The sequence below is a fragment of the Drosophila willistoni genome (genome assembly GCF_018902025.1).
Source record: "Drosophila willistoni isolate 14030-0811.24 chromosome 2R unlocalized genomic scaffold, UCI_dwil_1.1 Seg167, whole genome shotgun sequence".
Taxonomy (NCBI): Eukaryota; Metazoa; Arthropoda; class Insecta; order Diptera; family Drosophilidae; genus Drosophila; species Drosophila willistoni.
The window spans coordinates 5,322,526-5,338,782 of record NW_025814050.1 but is presented as its reverse complement, the minus strand read 5'-3'; the positions used below and the strand labels follow the sequence as shown (position 1 = coordinate 5,338,782).

The following is a 16,257-nucleotide window of genomic DNA, read 5'->3' as shown; positions in this document are numbered from 1 at the left end:
TGAAGCGGGGTAATAAAAACTAAAAGTCACATCACTGACAGCACATTGCCACTCCCACAGGATGGCATTTTGCCCTTCTTTCCAACTCGCACACTCACACACACACACACACGCACAACCATTTTAAGCCGCAAAATACAAATTGATTTGGATTTGGTAAGCGTGTTGAGAGTGCATTTAACTGAAACTAATTAAAGTTTGCTGTCGACCCTGATGAGTGGTGTATATGTATGCGTGTGTGTGTGTCTGTGTGTATATGCAGGTGTGGGTGTGCATTTGCATATGGAATTTTAATTGCAGGTAACAGTTAGGCGGATTTAATAAATGGAAATGCTAAAAACCAAACGACATACAGCAATGCAAAACTGTATAATAAACTTTATAATTTGAGGCTATCTCCAAAATGTGTCACCAATTTATGCATCAAATTATATCCACTCAAATAACCTATTAATAAAACTAAAATTGTATAGTCTCTTTTAGCTGAGAGTGATTTTTTGAAACTGAAATATTCAAATTACATATATGAGGGAACAATATAGATTTAGGTTAAATTACAAGTAAAAATATTTTAAATTTGATATTTTAATAGTCATGTATATACCTCAAATATATAACAACAAACAAACCTGCAACATACAATAACAATTGTTAAATTATTTCAAATTGGCGGAACAGAATTACATAAAAGCAAAGGCGAAACAAAGATTCTTTCTGTTTACACTAGGGTTCCAACAGGGATTTCATCTGATTATACATATAAAAAGTATAGAATCATTTGGTCTTGGGCATTGGTGCTTTAACTAGGGTTTTATTTATAAATTCACCATATTTCTCCGTTTCGTTTAAGTATCAACACAAGCCACAACAAAAGACAGCTGAAGTTTTTTCACTTTATAAAGATTCTATTTTGGAAATAATTTAGATCACTATACAGAAAATTCTAAAAGAAAAACTGAAGGACTTTCCTTTCCTATTTGAGTTTGTTTCTTCCTTGGGCACAAAGTTTTCCCAAGTAGTTTTATTGAACGCTCTTCAAGGACATCAGGAATAAGTTAGCAGAATTCAAATGATTTGATCAATTACAGTCCAAAAACGGTCCAATTCGTTTGAAGATTCCAAAAGCCTCTTGGCTCGACTATGAGCGTTTTTTAATCATAAACGAGTTTTCTGTCATAGACAATAGATATTGTATTTTGTAATGTTATGTGATTCGATTGAATTAATCAAAACTGATAATAGAATGAAAAGAAAACGCAGCCAGAAATAGCGAATAATTCCTAATAAGATAACACAGCTTTCTATGGTCCGATCGAGGGGAAGGGTGGGCGAAATTACTATCTATAAATTTTGTTGTGTCTAAACAAACACAACTAGAAATTACGGAAAATTCCTAATAAGATATCACAAGAAAGTCTACAGTCGGATGGAAGCAAGGGCAAGTCGAACTGCTATTTCAAAACTTTTATTTTGTTTCGATTTCGGGAAATCGGAACAGCAAAGCTGAGAACAAAAAATAAAAGGTAATTTTATTATTTTATTAATTTTTTTCCATAAATGTTTGAAAAGTACTTTAAAAAGTAGCTTGACACAGGGCGCTACTTTCTCTACATATTGCGACTTCCTTTATAAGAGAGACTATTAGTATTAAAGAAATCAAATCGTCTGCTCTATTGTGGTATTAGAACCTTAAAAATCAACTCAACTGAGAACAATGTTTGTTATAATAAAAAAAAAACTATTTGCGGACATTATTACCATATCGACTTTATTTAATTGCACAACATGTTATTATGAAAAGAAGAAATTCAGATAATTCAACAAAATGACTATTTATTATCATTAAGAAGACAACGTGGCTCACGGATGCAACATTTGGGAAACTCTGCATCTGGATATTTGAGTTTAGCACAAAGTTTTCGTCCTGGGGCGCAACTATAATACAAAGGATTTACTTTACATCCAAGAAAATTCAATCATACCTGTAGAAACTTACTTAAGAACAACTACTAAGCCATCAACTCTACATGAAATTTGCGTACAACCTTGCCCTGTGATGGACTGACCTTGGTTCAAAATTGTCGTGCTATTGAGAACACATTTTCCAGGATAAGCTGACAGACAGAAAAATATTTTATAGATTTAACGACTGGTTCGTTGGTAGTTCATACGTACCAGAATTTTTGTATGAATCTTCTGATGATGCACTAGTAACACCCGATTCCAACAGCATGACTATGAGACAAATTAACAGGCAAACAGATTTCATCGTTACTACACAAAGCTGTACAAATCACTGATAGACTCCAATCTCAATTCGATTTGTTACTTTTCAACGAAAAGGTAATTAGAAACAGCTGCTTCATTGATTCAAAGCACTTGACCCTGTGTGAACTATTGAGCTGTTTAGATTAGTTGACATTTCATCAACAAAATAATCTCTATACAAATAAAGTCTTAACCCAACTAGAAGCCGTTTGATTAGCAACACGAATATGACAAAGTGTTATCAAGGGAGAATAAAAAAAAAAAACACAGACAAATATTTTGCAGCTGTAGTATATTTTTCAATATTAAAACTCTTGATCACCATCTGGACAGTGTAACACATTAATGCAACATTTCGGGTACTCTGATCCAGGATATTTCACTTTACCAATCTTGCAAGGTTCCTCCACAAGTTTTGATATACAACTGCAATGCAAAACTAAATAAATATTCTATAAAATTCACAATTTATTAAGCTTACGAGTGTTCTTGCACCCAGCCATCAAAACCACAGAGGAAGTGTCGACAGTACTTATCTGTGATATTTTGACCGTTATCCAAAATTGTGCTGTTATCAATCACACATTTACCAGGATGATCTTTTGATTAGGATAGAGATTTTTCAATAAATTATTTTGTAAAACAAATTACATTAAAATAAATTAACGAACCGGGACGTGAGAAATTTCCAAAAGCTGTTGCACCAAAGACTTGCGACTCATGGCAACAAACCACCAGGCAAAATATCAACCAAATGGACTTCATCTATACTTTATGACGATTTAAAAGATACTAAACATCAGCCAGCTAGTCAATTAGTTTTGGATTAGCTTTTAGCTTTTATTATTCTAGGATTTTACACTTCTCGGTACTTTGGTATTATCGTAATGTGTAAATTATATAAACGGTTTTTCATCTTTTTGGTACAATTAGTCAAAGTCTCAGAAGAATAAGGTCAAATCTGCATTAGTCTGTTCGTAAACCTTTCTTTTGTTTTGACTTAAAAAATATGTAGATATAGTGAAATACGTCTAAAGTTCTACAAAGAAGTAAAAACGAAACCTTTCTCATTTTTTCACACAAAAATTAAAGAGTTTTCTTCAACGAAGGCTGTTTTAAGGGTTAAATTTCAATTTTTCAAGGCTTAATTTATATCGAATTAATACAATTTGAAACGTGGCTAATTTAAATCAAAAGGCATAAAACGTGGAAAATTGCTTTGCTCATGTTCTAAGTATTGAGTAAACTTGGTAAAACATTTTAAAGCATAAATCTGAATTTAAATCAATCGTATTAAGAGACATTAAAAGAGTATTAAAGAGCGGATTACTAACAATAATTAAGATTTGTATAAACTTTTTCAAACGCGAAAAAAACCTCTTTAAAATTTTTGGATCAAAAGTATCAAGAAAACCGAACTTGAAGAGCTTCTGCTTGTAGAAATGTTATTTTTACACAATATTATTATTATTTTTGTTATATTATTATATTTTACTGATTTTTGGAATTTACCACAGCCGTACAACTTATTCCACTGGGATCAACTTTTCGGTAACTAGCAAAAGATAACACTGTCAGCAAACCCAAATCTTCAGTACGAAAGTTATAAATTAACAACATGACATTTAAAATATCACGCAAAGGAAACCTCATTAAATTTAGTTCCGAATCATGACTTAACTAGTGTGACTAATAACATTAACTACAATATCCGTAGCCAAGATTGTTGCTATAAGTTTCATTAGGTGGCGAAATCGGCGGAACTGTCTGTTCAATGGATCATATATTTTTAGATACTTTTCCTTTATTTGTACAAAGAATTTCCATGGCTTTATTTATACGTCTCAGACGTGCAAACTGACCTATTTGATTAACATATCCGCAATGTTCAGGTGAACATATCGTGTAAATCAAATTGTGTACTTTGATTTTGTTTTGATACACACTAAATTTATGAACGTTTAATTTTTTTTGGAAATTTTGTACATGACTTGGAATATTTTGAAAACCTATGACCTATAGAAGCTTTTGTTTTACAGTTTTGTTAATAGTTTTTCATATGATTGATATAACATTTATTATTAACTTTAAGAGCACTTTCGTAATTAAACCAATTTTAACTTAATCCAATATAACCAAAAAAAATGAAGTTAGTAAGTCGTCTCGCCGACTTAGGTATACAATACACCAGTAAAGCATATATTTCAACTTTGTTAAACAAATGCATTTTCACATGCTTCTTACAAGCATATCTTACAATTAGTATCTCGCTCACTCAATCATACGAGCACCCTAGCGCCCCCACCAGCCAACGGCCAACTCCGGCCTTATGGATAAACGTTTATATGCATAACTCGACTGTTTTTAGTCTTAGTATTAAATTTAAGTTTGTCAAATTTGATTGCATAAGGTAAAAAAATACGGGAGATAATCAAGTTTTTCAAATTACGGGGGCGGAAAGGGCGTGGCAAAATTTGTCTACATACAAAATGTGTGCATTTACTAAGCGAATATACATACCAAATATGGTGTCTCTAGCTGGAATAGTTTTTAAGATAAACGCTTTTTTTAAATTGCGGGGGCGGAAAGGGGCGTGGCAAAAATTTGAAATAAACTTGATCACTCTACATACTACACGAGTCTACATACCAAATTTGGTGGCCCTAGCTCTTACAGTCTCCGAGATCTAGGTGTTCATACGGACAGACGGACAGACGGACAGACAGACGGACATGGCTAGATCGACTCGGTTGTTGATCCTGATCAAGAATATATATACTTTGTGGGGTCGGAGATGCTTCCTTCTGCCTGTTACATACATTTTGGCGACTTTAATATACCATTTCACCATATGGGTGTATGGTATAAAAAGACAAAAGTTAAAATTTTGATCCCTTATTGCCAAATATACAATTTTCACTCAGAAATCATTAATGAGTAAACATACATATATTTGAAAATCCTCCCGACTGATTACTTTATATAACTTTATATGAGGTCTGTGATAAATGGTAGTAGCCACCTGCAACAGATTTAATTCCTGATTCTGATTAAGTTTTATACGCTTTTGGAATTATAATTCTCAACAAGTTTTAGCCCTAATTATATGGGGCATTATATGGGATGGGCATAGAAATTTTTTAAGGTATTTAAAAAAGTCTGTTAGCATTTTGTAGTTCTTGATTTATCTGTGTATACCTACAGACAACCTAAGATAGACCTCAAACAGCCGAATAGAAATTGTATACGTATAAAACTAACTTTTTCCTCTCATTTTTTAAAAATGTATCGTTTTAAGTGTTTTACACATTCGATCCGAGCAAATTTGTAAGCAATCACTTGCTAAATCTTCGGATATCAAATAGGGAATAGAATGCAAGAATTTTTTTTTATATATTTTAAAAATTACTGCTAATTTTGTGATTTTACCTTAGTCGCAAAGTAGCCTCACCTAAATTTTAGCTCCATTTCCTAACGATATTTATTTGAATTTCTGCTATGAGACTATAAAATCAATTTGTTCAAAAAAAAAAGAAACTTTTAAACAAAAAAAAAAAAAAACAAAGGTATACTTTACGCAAGAAATCTTCATTTTGTTGTTTTTATTCCCAAGGGCATGTTAAGGGCTGCCCAACATAAGAAACATTTATACATATATAAAAAAATATATATGTATGTATTGTACATATAACCTTTGTTTACTCAAACCCAAACTTGACCATGACAAGCGACTATGACTACAAAGTTTTCGACCAAAAAAAGAAAAAAGAAAAAAAAAGTGGCACAAAGTATACAGAGAGACGACGAGAGTGAAAGAGAAAAGGCCAAGAAGACCGCAGTAGTAGTAACTTTTTTTTTGTTGTTTTTAGTCGCAGGCTCAGCATAAAAAGTGAATATTACAAAGTTGAAGCCTATGTGAATGTGTGTGTGTGTGTGTATGAGTGTGAGTGTGAGTGTGTTTGTGTGTGTTTGCGAAAAACTCATGTACATACAACATTTATAAATTGGCAGCGGTGACCTCTCGTGCCAGTCTGCAGTTTTCCTTCATTTTCACTCCCCTCTCTTTCACTCCCTCTCTTGCTCTCTCTCTCTTTCGTTTTTTGTGTGGTGTTGCGTGTAAAAGGTGAAGGTAATATTGGTCAGAAGCTACAAATACAAATGTTGCTGGCATATAAACGGAAACTGAAATAAAACTCAGAAGCCCTCGCCGTTCTCGTACCTCACTTTCCTCCTCGCCCACAAAAAAGAAAAAAAACAGTCATACTCAAATTCAAATTTTCCAACGTTGCCCACATATAAAATGTAAAAGGTGCCAAAGCAGTCAGCTTCAAATATGCAACACACAAAAATATCCTGCATATCCTGTTCAAGTATATATTTACACCTACATAAACAAACATACATACATACATATGCCATGCAAAATACAACCAAAATTTTTACTTATTCATTACTTTTTCGCGCGTTATCTCCGTTCGCCCTACGCAAAATGAGCAATGTGTAATAAACCGTCACACAAAAATTTGGCAATATCAAACACTGAATACCCTGCTTCAATTTGTTGAATGGTCCATTTTACAGAATTTGTAAAAAGTTTTATATTTCAATACATTCTTTCACATTTCACAGGTGTAGTAATATTTAAGCAATATATAATATTTAAGTAATATATAAGTAAGCTTAATGATAAACTCTAATAACATACACTGTTCAAAACATAGATCTTTCTCTCACAAAGAGAAAGATAATCTTGAATCACGAGGGAAATCAAATAAAGAGACATTCTGTAAGTGACAATTGATCTGAATGGACGTGATTTACTTGCCTCTTCCTAAACAGGAAAAAGAGTTATACTCATTTGTTATTAGTCTGAAAATTGGACTTATTCGAAATTCTTAAATTCGTTTAAAAAAACTAAAGGGTTAAATTTTTTTTTTTTTTTTTTTTTTTTTTACCAATTCTTTTTATTTACAATCTGTCCTTGAACAATCAGTAAATTTACTTTATACATTATTTACATCTGACTTGCCTATCGCATCTAATGTCAACGTGGCTACATATGCAGATGATACGGCGATTATCGCATCAAGCAGCATTCCTAACAGGACAACAGAATACCTACAAAGAGAAATTTGCCTAATAGAAAAATGGTTACATAAATGGAAAATCAAAGTTAACTCGCAAAAGTCTGTACAAGCAACATACTCCTTAAGACGAGGAAATTGTCCAAAAGTCTTACTAAACAATTGTGAAATCCCCCAAAGAGATTCAGTTAAATATCTTGGAATTCATATTGATCGAAGGTTAACCTGGAAGGCACATATCAAAGAAAAACAGAAGCAGTTGAATATTAAAACCAAAAAAATGTACTGGCTATTAGGACAAAAGTCTCAGCTTAACATTGAAAACAAAGTAAGAATTTACAAAGCAATATTAAAGCCTGTTTGGACTTATGCGCTACAACTTTGGGGAACCGCGAGCCAATCAAATATTGAAATTATGCAACGCTATCAATCGAAAACCCTACGCACAATCGTTAACGCACCTTGGTATGTTTCCAATGCTGAAATACATAAGGACCTTAATATACCATTTGTAAAGGATGAAATAGCAGAGTTTAGTGTTAGATATATTGACAGACTGCACAACCACCCAAACTCATTAGCTCTAAGTCTACTTAATAATATAACAACAAGAAGACTAAAAAGATTACATATATTAGATCTTCCAAATAGGATTTAACTTTTGTATTATATATGTACATATACATAAATATAAATATATATACCATATAAAATGAATATATAATAATACACATGTATAAATACTTAAGTAGATTTAATTACTCGTCTGTACAACTTAGAGTTCATATATAATAGTTGACTCAGTGGAGCCGACTATTCCTGTTATGTTTTTATGTATCTCCAAAGGGTTAAATTTGACTTTTTTTTATTTTTCTTCTTGAAACTTCTCAAAGATATAAATGTATATTTTTGCGAGACAATATTACAAAATTTCAAAGAGACTCTACGAAAAAAGTGAATTTTAAAACCATACCAGCAAAATGCCGAATTATACACAATATTGAAAAAAGTGAATATTATTTTATTATTTTATAAAAAATATAAAAGTGAAATAACTTTTATTATATTTTGTAAAAATATTTCAATCAACTATAACTGGGTTTTAGCCGGCTTGATGTCAATAAATCTTATTAATTTTTAAGAGATTTTAAAGCATTGGCAGTGCAAACTACTTTTAGGTTTGAAGCTATGGCATGAATTCTTTAGCAAAGTCTGCTGAAGACTTCGAACTTGAACACTCAAGAATTTGGTGGTTCTTGAAGTCGTTCTACAATTAACCTGCACACCTTTTGTGCTGCCTATGACTTAAAATCTTATAAACTTATAAGAATTTTTGTTTTTAAGCGGTATAAAACCCAGTTTTTATTAACTTCAAAAAAAATATCTTCAAAAACTTATTTTGCTTTTGTTTATTGGATCAACTTTCGGTCTACTTTGCGATATAGTTTCTAAAAATAGAAGCATTTTCAAGATATAAATTATATCATACACAAACACAAATAACACAGGGTGATATAATTTCCCAAATTGTTTCCATTTTATACAAAACCTTAGGAATTATAAAGGTATGGTCAAATTAATCCCTAAACATCCTTCTAGAGGCAATACATCTTCTTTTAGAGATACATGTAAATGTCTAGACTTAACTTGATATTCAATGATAAATTTTTTACCATTTTGGATTGAATAGAAGAAATAACACCCCATTGAAACCCCATCCGTTTACGTATACATAATGTATACCTTACGAAACTCAACCAAAAGAACTCGGAATTGGAATAAACATATCAATTAAATTCAACTTTTTTTTAGATTTGTGCACCAGAATCCAATTTTTCGCAAGAAAAATATTAATAAACTTACAAAAAAGAGCGTTTTGTCGCCATAAGACAAGACCGTGACCAAAAACAAAAAAGGTTAAATTTTAATTTAATAAATAAAATTAACTTTAATCTCTGTTCTATCCTTCATATAATAAAATACAACTAATCTCTTGGGAATGTTCATCTAGCTCATCTTTTCAAAATGAAATCATAAATTTGCTTCAATCTTTCCTCTGTTTAAGAGTAAGAATAAGTTCATTTAAAGAATCCCTAAAATAAATATAAATGCATAGGATTGAAAGACCTCGCTATTAGAGCAATTCTAGGATGTTTTGTTCATTTTGTGTGGATTGAAAAGGCAATTAGTCGACATTGTCTTCATGTTCTGTGATGGCCCACAAAAGTAGGCTACAACCAATGCCATTAGACAATAACCAGTTTAAGTTGACGCTAATGGCCATCCGGCCGGGCTTTTGGGTTGGGTGGGGCTGGTTGACTGAATGGAGGATGGATGGGCCCAGGGCTTAGTCCCTGGCACTTGTTGGACTAATTATAACAAAACACTGACAGTACTATACGGCCATTAAAGCCACGCCCAGTACGTCCTTTTTCTACACCTCCTACCTCGCCTACAGCAACGCCTCTGTCTGAGGCTAATGACAATTTTTGTCTCTGTTTGTCCACACGTAACAAATGGCAAAAGTTTATTGACATTTTATTCACAATCAAATTTTTATGTGGCGTCATCGTCATCATCATCCACAGCGTGCCTCGAAAACGAAATTGGAAAATATTTGCTATGCAAATAACTAAAAATGAACCGCAACGTGCGCCAGCAGATGAAAATAGAGATCAATGCCAATGAGCAGAGACCAGAAGCTACCCATTACCCCAAATAGTAAAAGGTAAATCCAAAAGATATATTTTAAAAACATTTCTAATTCATAGTTTAAAACTTCTTCAGTATATACCTTTACCCAAAAGTTCCTTACAGGGTGTGAGAAATTAAATTTAAATAAAAATTATATACACGAATTCACTCACTCGCACACACACACACACACACACACACACACACACCCACAACGTAAAGTCAATTCATATAATGTATAAATTTATGGAAAATCAAGCAAGACGATTGAATGAAATGAAAACATCAAAAAATCTGTATGTATCGATATATATATTTCACATTAAAAAGTTTTATATGTGCTATTTGTTTTTCGTGTCTGTTAAAGCAACACACAAAAATTGTTTTCATCATTTTTGCATACAGAATAATCAATGCTCTTCATTTATATACATTTCGATTATTTATGCATAATGGTAATTTATTTTTAAGTCTTTTTTAAGATTATTTACATAACCTCTTAGAAACATTTTTTTTTTTTAAATTGACAACTTGGTTGTTAAACTTACAATTACTTTTATTTAGATTTCATGACAAATTTTCTCACAATTGGAATTGAGACTGTATAAAAATAGCTACTACTTATATTTTTAGTGGTTTTATACTAACTGAACAGTATACATTTTTATAGTTTTTCAAGAGATTTAAACGACAAGGGGTTTTTAAAAAATAACTTTCAGTTTCCCTAACTGAAAACCAAATCGTTTTTGAAATATTTAATAACTGAAACATCTTTGTTTGTCATAATTTGTTTTAAAATGAGTATACTTCCAAAATATTTGGAAATATTTCTCTTAATGTAGAAAGGATTGTCTTTATCAAACTATTTTTTATCTTAACCTGTCAGTTGAATACTTTGAGGAATTGAAATCCTGCTATAACCTTTTCCAATTAGTATTTGTTTAAAAACTTACTTTTCATTATTTTCTACAACTAACTGTAGGAATTTTATTAGAAAAACAACCCACCTTTTGATTAAATATTTTATAAACTTGATTTAATTTAAGGATATTCCCAATAACGTACAATTCTTGTAACTTTTAGAGTGTATCAAGAGTGAATTGTATGCCTTTTTGCAGTTAATCAGTTAAATTTATAAATAATGTTCATTGAGTTTTATTTAATCATACTTTGCAGGGGTCAAAACTCATTTAAAAACCAATATATGCCATTTCAGGAAAAATATATATACACAGGCAGCCAAATAAGAAACCAAATTGTGTGGCTCTGCTTCACTATGGATGAATATACATACATATACCTTATAACTATATAAAACTCGTACAAAATGTGTGAGATGAATTTATCGATGCGGTCGATTTCATTTCAATTTTTAATTATGCAAGTAATTTTTATGTGTTTGTTCAATATGCGGTAAAAAATGTTATTGCATATGTGTAGACATGTGTGTGTACTGTCTGTGTGTGTGTGCGTGTGTGAGTTCTCATTTTTCATTTTGTTTTTTTTGATGAGATTTTACGAGTTAATGGCTTAATTTAAGTTTCGTGGCTAGTGGAATTCAAATGGCTAAATTGATGGATTAATAGATTAACTCACCTTCAGGGTAAAAACCACCAACTAGATACTGCTGGGCCAAGGATTTATGTACACATTAACAACAATCAACCAACCAACCGACTGGAAGAACAAAAACAAAACAAACTAATGGAAAATCTCACGTCTTGTCAGATTCTTTTTTCTTCTTTTTTTTGTTGTTGTTGTTTCAAGGTAAATAGCAGGTTGGCTTGGCTCGTGTTTTCCACTTTTTCACTTTTTGTTGTACTTTTGTTTTTTTTTTTTAATTAGGCTGAACTTTCACATCGATTGGCAGTTTTTCTTTAATTATTTTTTTGCTGATTAATTTGTAACTACAATTGTGATGATTATTTTCTCATTGTTTTTTTTTTGTTCAACCAGGTAAATATTTTTATTTCGATTTCTGTTTGATTTTGTTTTTCATTGTTTTCCATTCGTAAATGTTTGCTCGCGTTTAGTCAATGTCAGATTATTGCGTATACGCCGCGTCTGCGCAATCAAATTGGCAACAGCTAATGGCATTTCAATAAAGGATAAAGGACAGGAAAAATTACAACCACAGCAAAGACATGTCATATATTTTTTACACACATATATATGTACTTATGTATATACATGTGAGCGTGTGTGTGTGTTAATGTATTTGAGTGTTTGAATAAATCATTATTTGTCCTTTAATAATGCATCCAAAATGCGCCTTTCAAGTGTGGCAGCAAACGATTTTGCATAAAAAAAAGGAAAAATAAAATGCCAACCCAACCAACTTTATGTTGCAGTTGTAATGAAAAAGTTTTACAACTTTTCTACGCTTCTTTTCTCCCCTTTTCTCTCTCTCACTCTCTTTCTATCTCTTTTCTTCCCTGTATGTCCTTCCTCCAACTTTTGACATGCAAAAAAAAATATTTTTTTTTTAATATATCGAGAAACCTCTTAGGATTTGTGGCAAGTGGTTTTCTGGTTGCTTTTGGCATTTGGCAATTTCTATGTTTTTTTTATCTTTTCTATATAAATTCTTAACTATTTTTTAATAGATGCAAATCTAGAAACATTGGAATTTATTTTTCTGTCTTTTGGCAAAAGAAATTGCCATGTTTCTGTTTTGTTAATAAACTCTTTTGATTGAGACACCTCATATATTATATTTTTTATATGTTTAAGTATCAATTTTGTAGTTAAATTTTAGACTTCAAATAATTTTTAAATATTTCTCTCAAAGTTTATGTTTAAATACTAATAAAATAGCTAAAGTATTAAGTATTGTCTCAATAATATCAGCATGAATGACACAATCAAATCTTTGATCCCTTTTGGCAATACACAATAATAATGTACATATAAATCCTGTGGATCCTTATGACTGCTCTGAAATCTCAACAATATTTTATATACACTTTATTGCTGTTGTTTTTGTTGTCGTTGTTTCGTTTTTAATACGAACTTAACATTATTTTTATGACATTGAAATGGCTTTTCGCTGTTGTTATTGACAGAACGTGTATACACACGGTTACACACTGGCAAAAAAAGAAAAAACGTCCAAAGGCCCCAACATAAACCTCCCACACATGCCCAAGGAGAGAAACGAGAGACAGAAGACAGAGTGGAAGAGAGAAGGATAGAGTTTACCTGTTACATGCGGTAGACTAGAGTTAGATTTAGCTTTAACTTAGACAAAGCGACGCGTAACTTTTTGGGGGGTGTCCCTTTCATCTATGAAAACAAAACAACAAAAAAACAGTTTCCTCTTTTTTTCCTATACATAAAAAATGACAATGACAATGTTAATGTTAATGATGATGACGACTTAGATGATGATGATGATGATGATATTTGGTGATATTTTTCATTACATTGTTGTACTTTTACGACTGTTATCCTTGAGTGAAGAACTTGCTACAGGATGCTAACACACGCACACACATACACTCACATGCACAGCATTCAAGAACACACACACACATATACGGACGCATGAGCGAGGTGAGCGAGCTTTTTTTTTGGCATTTGAAAAACCGTTAGTTTGATATGAGCGCATGAGAGTGGAGAGCGTACCGAAAAAAAGTATGAGCAGACTTTTCACCTTCGCACCTTCTCAGTGTGTGTGGTTTTTTTGTAACTTCCTTTTTTATTTGTTGTTATTATTTATAACATTTAAATTTTTATTTTTTTTTTATTTTTGCACAAAATCACTTTAATATTTTTCACAAATTTATTTTAAAATTTTTTCTCTACTTTTTCCAAGCAAATTTTGGAAAAATATGAGTTTAGTTTAAACAATATTTGATGAATAATTTTTTTTTTTTTTTTGTTTGAAATATTTACATACGCGCCTTTGGGCAATAGCCAATACCAACACACGCACCCACGCACACGTACGCACACACAAACACGAGGGATGAAATGTTGCACCGTTGCTCGTTGAAATTGAACTGAATTCGAAATGCTAACAAGTAACGCGATGAACCAAATACCCGAATCGGACCGCCATTCACATTATCCACCATGGACAAAGCCATGCACAATCACATATCCAGTGAGCTGGCCGAAGATGGAAAAGCTCCATCGCTCGGTCCCAGAGCACGGACTGTCTGTGTGGTGTGTGGGTGGTCGTGCGAAAAGAGAGCAAGCTTTTGGCCAGAAAGAAACAGGGAACGAGAAATGACACCATCGTTCATCTAAATAGAAACAGAAAGAAACAACACTATGTCATTGAAATCGTTTTATCTTAATTGTTAAAGCAATTAGTATATATTGTGCTCATAAAGCTGTAAGATTTCCCTATACATGTATAGTCTTTATATAAAATGCAAGAAAGAATCTGTTTTTGTATGAAATTTAAGGATTTATATTAAATATACAGAAAGATTCGGGCAAAAGTATACTTCAATTTAATTAATCCTCTACATATCCTGCACATATTCCTGTTTACCGACGAAAAAGTCGACATACGTTGTGTTAGGGTGTTCAATAGATGTCCTATAGGTGTCCATCAATTCGTTTGCAGTATTTTATTGTATAATGCAAACATAATATTATTATTACTAAAAACATTATATATATAAGGTATATATATAATTTACAAAATAAGAAAGAGACACTTCTTCTATCTTACACTTAGGATAAGGTTCTTAAATGAGTAAAATTTTAACAAAAAATTTGCTAAACAGATTCGAAGAATTTTTTGTTTTTTAAAATTTAAAGAATTATTGAAATATCTTGCATCTAAACAGTTATTTATAAGCAATGTTTGCAAACAAGAGCTATTTTTTAAAAACAGGATATTCTAAAAGTAAAAAACAAATTCTTCAACTTTCTGTAATATACCTTTGGTGCTTATTCCGCAGATGGTCTGATTTTGCAAAATCTGGACGTGATGGGCAAAAAACGAGTTTGTATTCAGAATCAATATTCCCGAATTGGTTATGGACAAAGTCACAAAAAATCATGTCAGCCTGTGTTATTTATTAGCATCTGGGTATTATTAAGAGTTAGACCCAAGGAAAGACATAGAATTCCTTTCTTGTAGAGGATGTTGTAAATAACTCAGACTTTCACAATAATTTTCCCCCTTGACAAAGTTTGCCGCCTTGCCATTAGTCTCATTTCTCCCAATGTCTGTCTTCCTATTCATCCATTAAGCTTTTGTAAAATCAGAATTAAAATTCCCAAATTATAATTTGGACTGTAATAGTTTTTTTCAAAAGTAAAATAGACATGACCTCGAGTTTGGTCATGGTTTCACCTTATTTCGAGTCTTGCGAAACGAACTGCAGCATTAGTTCTTAAGTTATTATGATGTTTCCACAACATTTTTTTGGAAGTTTTTTTTTATCAAAGTTGCCATTTTTGCAAAAAATTATAATTTTTCTTAAACTAACTTCAAAAATATTCATTTTTGTACAAACATCATAATTTCTCAGAATTGGACAGGCTACAAATCTTGGAAAGACATCTGGCCGGGATATTCCTCTGGTCGGGAAATTTCTGTGGGTTGAAATGTCAAAGGTTCGAATCTTGACCATCGAGTTTTGTCTTTTTTTTCGTCATAATTATTAGTAGTGTTTTTTTTTAACAAGAATTGTATGCTAATAAGAAAAGTGAGATGTATTTGCTATTGCAAATTTAATATTACACAACTTTTTGATTAGTGATTTCGAGCTAAATACCTGAATATAATAGAGAAAACAATGCAGAAGTAAGCTAAAAAGATATTCACGTTCTTTTTAGTATATTTTGGATTTGATTGCAACGTGAAATTTATTTTCTTTCTTTTTTTTTTTTTTTGATACTTTGTTGTGATATTATTCATAATTGCTTTTTTAGTAGAAGGAGCATTCCCTTCTAATCCTGTGCATTTTCTTTTATATTTACTTTATTGGGGCAACGTTTGTTAATTCTAAAAATATCAGACATCAAAATTTGTTTTTTATTATCAAAAGGCCGTATAAATTCGGTTTTCTAAACTAGAATTCCCTCTCAGTAAAATACTTATGTATATTTGGAATAAATTTTAGACAATTGTGTACAAATCAGTACCTAATAGAATCTGATTAGGCATTCAAGTATACAAATATAGACATTTGTTTGATTAAGTTATTAAAAAAGCACCCCCACACTACGCCCATGACAAAGAACT

The 16,257-nt window shown here is 31.6% G+C and overlaps 2 protein-coding genes across 4 annotated transcripts in view; both read right to left on the bottom strand.

Annotated features, from left to right (window-relative positions):
* Window positions 1-11,977, bottom strand: part of LOC6644376 — a 71,594-nt gene extending 59,617 nt beyond the window's left edge. Inside the window, exon 1 of the mRNA XM_002066784.4 lies at window positions 11,643-11,977. The gene's annotated coding sequence lies outside the window, so the exon portion shown is untranslated. The remainder of the gene's footprint in view (window positions 1-11,642) is intronic.
* LOC26530121 lies at window positions 2,544-3,869 on the bottom strand. 3 transcript variants are annotated; one of them, XM_047010608.1, is made up of 4 exons: window positions 3,792-3,869; window positions 2,940-3,038; window positions 2,750-2,867; window positions 2,544-2,694 (listed from the first exon to the last, which is right to left on the bottom strand). In XM_047010608.1, the coding sequence occupies exons 2-4, from the start codon at window positions 3,031-3,033 to the stop codon at window positions 2,574-2,576; spliced, it is 333 nt and encodes a 110-aa protein (XP_046866564.1). In that variant the 5' UTR covers window positions 3,034-3,038; window positions 3,792-3,869; the 3' UTR covers window positions 2,544-2,573. The 3 variants fall into 3 exon arrangements, with proteins under 3 accessions (XP_046866564.1, XP_046866563.1, XP_023032532.1); XM_047010607.1 differs by having other exon boundaries at window positions 3,781-3,868; XM_023176764.2 differs by lacking the exon at window positions 3,792-3,869 and having other exon boundaries at window positions 2,940-3,053.
* Window positions 11,978-16,257: the final 4,280 nt, after the last annotated feature.